Source organism: Diprion similis, chromosome 4, assembly GCF_021155765.1.
Source record: "Diprion similis isolate iyDipSimi1 chromosome 4, iyDipSimi1.1, whole genome shotgun sequence".
Lineage (NCBI taxonomy): Eukaryota > Metazoa > Arthropoda > Insecta > Hymenoptera > Diprionidae > Diprion > Diprion similis.
Window position 1 is genome coordinate 19,770,852 of NC_060108.1, and position 8,881 is coordinate 19,779,732.

An 8,881-nucleotide genomic window follows, 5' to 3' on the forward strand; every position below is an offset into this window, starting at 1 on the left:
TACTCCGGAAAGGGTCATACGAATCGATTCCAGAACGACAAATTTTCGGCTCCGGAAATGAGGAAAAAACGAAGGCTAACCCCTTTGGATTTTTGGCCAGAATTTCGAAGAGTTTGAAAAGTGCTGCGATTAATTCTTTAAGGCACTATTCCGACGTAATTTTGCAAGAGGAATCGATTAAGCGCAGTCCCAATACGCTGCGAGCAACGCCTCAGAAGTTACAGGCGAAAAACTGCTTATTTTCGTCCTCATTTCTCTGCTGTTGGTCCGAAGCTCTTTTTCATGTGTTTTTTGAGTTCCTGGGGGTCGATTTACTCCGGAAAGGGTCATACGAATCGATTCCAGAACGGAAAATTTTCGGCTCCGGAAATGAGGAAAAAACGAAGGCTAACCCCTTTGGATTTTTGGCCAAAATTTCGAAGAGTTTGAAAAGTGCTGCGATTAATTCTTCAAGGCACTATTCCGACGTAATTTTGCGAGAGGAATCGATTAAGCGCAGTCCCAATACGCTGCGAGCAACGCCTCAGAAGTTACAGGCGAAAAACTGCTTATTTTCGTCCTCATTTCTCTGCTGTTGGTCCGAAGCTCTTTTTCATGTGTTTTTTGAGTTCCTGGGGGTCGATTTACTCCGGAAAGGGTCATACGAATCGATTCCAGAACGAAAAATTTTCGGCTCCGGAAATGAGGAAAAAACGAAGGCTAACCCCTTTGGATTTTTGGCCAAAATTTCGAAGAGTTTGAAAAGTGCTGCGATTAATTCTTTAAGGCACTATTCCGACGTAATTTTGCGAGAGGAATCGATTAAGCGCAGTCCCAATACGCTGCGAGCATCGCCTCAGAAGTTACAGGCGAAAAACTGCTTATTTTCGTCCTCATTTCTCTGCTGTTGGTCCGAAGCTCTTTTTCATGTGTTTTTTGAGTTCCTGGGGGTCGATTTACTCCGGAAAGGGTCATACGAATCGATTCCAGAACGACAAATTTTCGGCTCCGGAAATGAGGAAAAAACGAAGGCTAACCCCTTTGGATTTTTGGCCAGAATTTCGAAGAGTTTGAAAAGTGCTGCGATTAATTCTTTAAGGCACTATTCCGACGTAATTTTGCAAGAGGAATCGATTAAGCGCAGTCCCAATACGCTGCGAGCAACGCCTCAGAAGTTACAGGCGAAAAACTGCTTTATTTCGTCCTCATTTCTCTGCTGTTGGTCCGAAGCTCTTTTTCATGTGTTTTTTGAGTTCCTGGGGGTCGATTTACTCCGGAAAGGGTCATACGAATCGATTCCAGAACGACAAATTTTCGGCTCCGGAAATGAGGAAAAAACGAAGGCTAACCCCTTTGGATTTTTGGCCAAAATTTCGAAGAGTTTGAAAAGTGCTGCGATTAATTCTTTAAGGCACCATTCCGACGTAATTTTGCAAGAGGAATCGATTAAGCGCAGTCCCAATACGCTGCGAGCAACGCCTCAGAAGTTACAGGCGAAAAACTGCTTATTTTCGTCCTCATTTCTCTGCTGTTGGTCCGAAGCTCTTTTTCATGTGTTTTTTGAGTTCCTGGGGGTCGATTTACTCCGGAAAGGGTCATACGAATCGATTCCAGAACGAAAAATTTTCGGCTCCGGAAATGAGGAAAAAACTAAGGCTAACCCCTTTGGATTTTTGGCCAAAATTTCGAAGAGTTTGAAAAGTGCTGCGATTAATTCTTTAAGGCACTATTCCGACCTCATTTTGCGAGAGGAATCGATTAAGCGCAGTCCCAATACGCTGCGAGCAACGCCTCAGAAGTTACAGGCGAAAAACTGCTTATTTTCGTCCTCATTTCTCTGCTGTTGGTCCGAAGCTCTTTTTCATGTGTTTTTTGAGTTCCTGGGGGTCGATTTACTGCGGAAAGGGTCATACGAATCGATTCCAGAACGAAAAATTTTCGGCTCCGGAAATGAGGAAAAAACGAAGGCTAACCCCTTTGGATTTTTGGCCAAAATTTCGAAGAGTTTGGAAAGTGCTGCAATTAATTCTTTAAGGCACTATTCCGACGTAATTTTGCGAGAGGAATCGATTAAGCGCAGTCCCAATACGCTGCGAGCATCGCCTCAGAAGTTACAGGCGAAAAACTGCTTATTTTCGTCCTCATTTCTCTGCTGTTGGTCCGAAGCTCTTTTTCATGTGTTTTTTGAGTTCCTGGGGGTCGATTTACTCCGGAAAGGGTCATACGAATCGATTCCAGAACGAAAAATTTTCGGCTCCGGAAATGAGGAAAAAACTAAGGCTAACCCCTTTGGATTTTTGGCCAAAATTTCGAAGAGTTTGAAAAGTGCTGCGATTAATTCTTTAAGGCACTATTCCGACGTAATTTTGCGAGAGGAATCGATTAAGCGCAGTCCCAATACGCTGCGAGCATCGCCTCAGAAGTTACAGGCGAAAAACTGCTTATTTTCGTCCTCATTTCTCTGCTGTTGGTCCGAAGCTCTTTTTCATGTGTTTTTTGAGTTCCTGGGGGTCGATTTACTCCGGAAAGGGTCATACGAATCGATTCCAGAACGGAAAATTTTCGGCTCCGGAAATGAGGAAAAAACGAAGGCTAACCCCTTTGGATTTTTGGCCAAAATTTCGAAGAGTTTGGAAAGTGCTGCAATTAATTCTTTAAGGCACTATTCCGACGTAATTTTGCGAGAGGAATCGATTAAGCGCAGTCCCAATACGCTGCGAGCATCGCCTCAGAAGTTACAGGCGAAAAACTGCTTATTTTCGTCCTCATTTCTCTGCTGTTGGTCCGAAGCTCTTTTTCATGTGTTTTTTGAGTTCCTGGGGGTCGATTTACTCCGGAAAGGGTCATACGAATCGATTCCAGAACGACAAATTTTCGGCTCCGGAAATGAGGAAAAAACGAAGGCTAACCCCTTTGGATTTTTGGCCAAAATTTCGAAGAGTTTGAAAAGTGCTGCGATTAATTCTTTAAGGCACTATTCCGACGTAATTTTGCGAGAGGAATCGATTAAGCGCAGTCCCAATACGCTGCGAGCATCGCCTCAGAAGTTACAGGCGAAAAACTGCTTATTTTCGTCCTCATTTCTCTGCTGTTGGTCCGAAGCTCTTTTTCATGTGTTTTTTGAGTTCCTGGGGGTCGATTTACTCCGGAAAGGGTCATACGAATCGATTCCAGAACGAAAAATTTTCGGCTCCGGAAATGAGGAAAAAACTAAGGCTAACCCCTTTGGATTTTTGGCCAAAATTGCGAAGAGTTCGAAAAATGCTTCGATTAATTCTTTAAGGCACTATTCCGACGTAATTTTCCGAGAGAAATCGATCGGACGCAGTCCCAATGCGCTGCGAGCAACGAATCAAAAGTTACAGCCTAAAAACCATAGGTTTTCTTTTTTTCATTGCCTTTCTGCTGGTATTTTTTGCGTCATTTCACTGCTGTTTGTCCGACGCACTTTTTGTGCGTTTTTTAAGTTCGTGGGTGTTTAATCAGTCTCAAAAGGGTCAATCACATCAATTCGGGGACGATAACCTTTTGGCCCTGACAAACAGCCAGGCGTACCCCTCCGGATTTCAGGTGAAAATTTTGATGAACTACAACAATATTCCAGAGTCGAGCAGATCTCAGAAATTTTAGCGTATAACTACTCCTGGTATTCAGAGATTGTCCGAGGCGAGGACGTCTTCCAAGAACTGAATACGTATGCCTGTTCGCTGTACCGAGAGAGCATACGATCGCCTGCCTGTATGCTACTTCTTTTCAAAGTCAAGATCGGAGAAATTCAATCCTTAATCTGCTCCTGTGATCAGAAGAACGTCTGATTCGAGGAGGTCGCTCGGAAACAGGGATTAATTCATCGAACCATTTTGCTGTTTACGCTGTTTGCATGAATGCACGCCAGGCTATGCGAGAGAGGTCGTGATCGCTGGCTGAGCGAGGCACGGATCAAAACTGCCGGCCGAAGAGAATAAAATTTGCACCAACGTTTTGTGGCCGAGGGGAAGATAAATCACAAACATACAGGTACAAGTTTTCAGTATCCGTTTATTCAGTATGCCTTAATGTAGTACAAATGTTGTGGTGTAAGTGTATATAGTACTGTAACAAGTTGCTAGATAGTATTATGGTGGAAGACACAAAGAAGTGCAAAACTTACATAAGAAATACAACTAATAAATGATACAGAAGATGTACAATATACATAACTTAGGTAGAATATGAAAAATGTCATATGAGATAATTATAATTGTAGTTTTTGAGTAGAGTTTTAACTTTGGCCTTCGTGCAGGTGCAATGGTTCTTTGCAGGAAATGATATGTATGATATTGTATTGTTACTATTTCATGTAACAATTATCAAATATGCACAAAACATTGTATTGCTAAATTCTACAGCGAATACACGCAAGATTCCATTTTTAACTCCTATGTTGTAGGTCTACGTTCTTTTACACGTTGTTTTTGCGCTCCTGTGGATAAAATTAATCTCGAAAGGGCCATACAAATCGATCCTTAGAAAACTAAGTTCCGTCACAAAAGAGTGAGGCTAACCCCTTTAGATTTTTGCTGAAAAGTTTATGAATTTGGAAAATGCTGGAATTAACTGTTTGATTAACGATATCGACATAATTTTGCGAGAGGATGGTGTCGGTGTGTGTCGTCCGACGGTAGAGCCATCATACGGATGTCGCGGAAAGCTATGCTACCAGCGGCCTATAAGCCGTACACATCTATAGAACTCCGTCATCGTTGGAATTAGTCACATTATTTTATCGTTTCAGTCAATGATTCTACACCCAGAATCAGGTATGAGCGTTGCCACACTACTCATTCAAACGAGTTAACAGAAGTAGCGAGTGGGAGTGCAACGATCGCGATTGGCCGGCGCACCTTAACTGGACGCTCGGGCGTCGATCCTTGCATTTATTCCATATTCCACAAGTTTACGCGTCGTCAACGTGTTAGATTGTTTTGTCATCGATTGAAGTTTTTCGTTTAATCATACAGTGAAACATGGACAAGATTATCATCGGTGCATTATTTTACCTGCTCGCATTGTCACAAAGTAAGTATCCGGATTCCAATTAACTCTGCAATTCTTTCACCATTCGTTCACTTAACTCAGTTCTAATGAAAATAATACTTCGTATCCATAGGCAACGCCCTGGATTGCTATGTCTGTCAGAATCAGGAAGGAAACATCGAAAAATGCCTAAACACCATAAAAACATGTGAACAGGACCAAGACGTGTGCTTCTCAGAAATTAAATGGGGCAGTAAGTGATAAATTTACAACTTATTCAACCATGTCATGCGCCTGTTTACATTGTCTGCAGTAGACACATCAGAGGTACTTTTGACTGATTCGTGTTCTTCGTAGAAATTCAAAAATCAAAACTGTCTGCAATTTCTTCAAATATATTATAATAGCAAAATAGCAATTTTTCCAATTTTTATATTTTTAGTCGATGTCAACATCTTTGAACTTGACTTGGTCTGGTCAGAATTTTGCGATAATACTTAAATCGGTAAATGAGGAACCTCCATCGAGAAAGCGCATCTTATCATCTTCCTCTATTCAGTAACGAAGATTTGCAAAAATTATTTAATGAAAGACAAAATGATCGATAGATTACTTTACTATATTATAAGAACAAATAAAACAATGGAATGAGTAACAGAATTACTGATACCTGAATCATCCGAAGAACAGAATCTGAAAGTAGAAATACTTTGTTGTATTATGTATTTCTATTACTGTGTCAAGTTTAGCAAATTTTTTCTGTTGATAACAATTAATTTACATATTTTTTTTTTGTTAAGGTACACCATATTGGTCCCAAGGGGCGAAAAAGCAATATTACATATCAAAACGGTGTTCAACGAAAAAAGAATGCGAAAGAACAAGACGGAATAACATGAAAGACTGCACACATATATGGTACCAGGATTGGAAGTGTTCTGAATGTTGCCAGGGTGATCGATGCAACTACTATATAATCGTAAGTTCTCTATTCATGTCAATTATTGAAAAAAAAGTATGAAAACGTAAATCTTTCAATCCTGGAAAGTATTAGCATTTGTAAATTTACAAAACCAGTTTAAACTTTTCTTGATACATACTTCCATGTTACCTCGAACCATTTAATAAGCTAAATAATGCATAATTCTACTTCAATAATGTCAAGATTATATTTCTTATTTCAGTCCGATGCAACGAAGACCAATATGCATATTTCCATACTAGCATTGACAGCAGTATCATATTATTTGGTTATGTAAAGTTGAGGAACGTCTGTAATTGCTCGTATGCAGTACACACTTTAGGAATACGTTCATTCCTAGTGCCAAAAGCCTCCAAAATATTTATTGATCCAGTAGCAAACTGCATGTAAGCATCATGGGGCAAAAGGATCTCGCAATGTGCGTGTGGACGTATTTGTAGTAAATTTTTGACTCAATGCTGTGCAGATCTAAGTATTGTAAATGCATCAAATGAATTGACTTTTGTAATTTTGCAATCGATTTCTGAAACGATATGGAAATTTTTAGACAACCTAGAGATGTTTCAATTTTGATGTTAAAGAGGATATTTACCTGCAATATTTTCATATTTATATTTACTTTTTCATTTTACGCAATGCTAATTTTCAACACTAAATTTATCTAAAGTATATCTATATTTATTATAACTGTCAGAATTGTCTGTAAAGAGTTAGTCCATCCATCAAATGGCACATGGAATTCGTATAATTCCAGCAGAAGTGATGAAAGTAACAATCTATAGAATCAAAATCATCATACTGTATTACTCAGTTTGCATTTTATTACGTGAAATCTCATACAATCTTATATAATCTATTTAAAACCATTCCGTGTTTCTTCATTGAATGTGTTTTTGTTAGTGAATAGTTTGATACAAATGTCCGATGTTCTAAGTCCAAAGGCAGTCTGTTATATATTTTTATAATATTTATTAATCATGTCATTTTATCTTCGCGATAATCAAGCTTTTCGGCGAAAATCGCTGAATCCAAATAGGCAGCTGGTTTTTATTTTCATAAATTGAGCCGATAACATTGCGTTTTACTCTGTAAATTATATAACTACTTTGCTGTAAGCCACATTTTACAGATAAGCTTATTTCAATGGTGAAAGTATTCTACTTTTCACTAATTCAATCTACGGCCGTGTTCTGTAATTCAGAAGTATATTTTTATTTGATATCACATGTGAAATTTTTATCATTTACTATCGCGAATACAAATTCTTGTCACTTTTCCGCAAAGAGAATCTCAGGCACTAAGTCGAATATTATTTGAAAACGTTTTTGTAAATTCGAATAGTAAACAAGCGTTAAAAATTTTGTTGAAGTAATTTTCTATATATACTCATATATCCTCTTTGCTAAAACTGCAAGCTATAAGAAGGAGAAAAATTATTCAAGAATTTTCTACATAGAATCTACTAAATAAAATTTGTTAATCTTTACTTTCGCCCACATAGTTTAATTCAATTTGATTCCGCCGATTTATGGCAACATATTGTTTACATTAAAGTTTGTTAGGCTTTGCTAATTTATGGACATACGTGTGAAAATTGGAAATATGAACGATGTTTTTATATATCTCAAGTTAAGTATCTAGTAATAAGTTCAGTTAGAAATATGCTGGAAAAAGTAGATCTTGTAAGTAACGTGTTATTCGCGTTGATATGACTATGTACAAAATGAATTCCGTCCATATTATAAAAATAAACTTATACTTTTAATAATGGCCTTGATATTACGCTTAGATCATACCTTTCACCCTTAACCCTTAACTTAACAATTGCAAAGTCAAGTTGAGAGGGTACGTTAGATCCCTCCATACACAGAATACAAGCAACTAACGATTGCGCTATAAGAAATGATTACACAAAGCCTATAGATATTGATTTCATATCAGATTCTGATAACATAAAACTTTCGATTGTAATTAATGAGGTGCTCCAGATACTATTGAAAAAAACAAAGGGATGCTTACTCATAATTAATATATCACACTCTGATAACATCTTTGATGTAAAAGATATAACTGACAGTGGATACCGCCATTAATATCTATTCTACGAACCATCCAATGCAGTGTCAATGTTGAATGATCGGAATTTTAATTAGTACTCGAGGTATCAGCAATTGAGTGGCAAACAGGCAACATTAAAGGGAAACTATTTTTGGATAACTATACCGCCAACTGATATCAGAGTGGTATTCAGCTTTCTAATACGAAGATTGAAGGATTTATGGTGCTGCTCGGAGACAAAAGTTACTTGTTAACAGACTTGAAATAATGTAATCACTTTATCAGTAATTGTGAGTTCGGTGTATGTGGTTCAGTATCTCAAATTATCTCTGTGGGTGCAAGACAGGAGGTGCTGAATTAAATGTGCCACAACATTGTACAATTTCACAGAGTTCACATGTGCACCTCTAGAAAAAGACACTCACTTGCCATATTCTCTAACGATTTTCATCACGATAGTAATCTAAAAAGACAATAATATCAATACAATAATCGAAAAAAAAAATTCATGTAAGTACATTATACAATATATATGTAGATAGTCTTTCAATTTTCGTCATAGAATAGATTGCTTTTGAGTTTCTAGCATAGATTGCACGCAAGCTTTGTTTATGCTGGCTCGTAAGTATGCGTTTATCCTGAATGATCTTCAATAAATAATAAGAAATCGTGTCATCTCGTAAAACAGGCGAATAGTCGACGGTTATAGACGATTAGGAATACTGTAATATATAATATAGAAACACTCTGTACATTTACTTTACTGACATTTTTAATAAATTCTTGGATTTTCCAACACGATCTACGACACTCAGAAAGTGTTGCAATCGAATATTAAGGCCGGTA

At 38.0% G+C, this 8,881-nt stretch overlaps 1 protein-coding gene across 1 annotated transcript; it reads left to right on the plus strand.

The window, feature by feature from the left end:
* Positions 1–4,876: 4,876 nt before the first annotated feature.
* LOC124406013 lies at positions 4,877–7,724 on the plus strand. The gene is made up of 4 exons (XM_046881315.1): positions 4,877–5,037; positions 5,129–5,248; positions 5,796–5,974; positions 6,180–7,724. The coding sequence occupies exons 1-4, from the start codon at positions 4,986–4,988 to the stop codon at positions 6,252–6,254; spliced, it is 426 nt and encodes a 141-aa protein (XP_046737271.1). The 5' UTR covers positions 4,877–4,985; the 3' UTR covers positions 6,255–7,724.
* The last annotated feature ends 1,157 nt before the right edge of the window (positions 7,725–8,881 follow it).

Excerpts from the sequence above, each read along its gene's own strand:
- LOC124406013 (XM_046881315.1), top strand. The coding sequence starts at position 4,986 with ATGGACAAGATTATCATCGGTGCATTATTTTACCTGCTCGCATTGTCA. Across the intron at positions 5,038-5,128 it reads CCTGCTCGCATTGTCACAAA|GCAACGCCCTGGATTGCTAT; the intron begins GTAAGTATCCGG and ends TCGTATCCATAG. Across the intron at positions 5,975-6,179 it reads GATGCAACTACTATATAATC|TCCGATGCAACGAAGACCAA; the intron begins GTAAGTTCTCTA and ends TTCTTATTTCAG.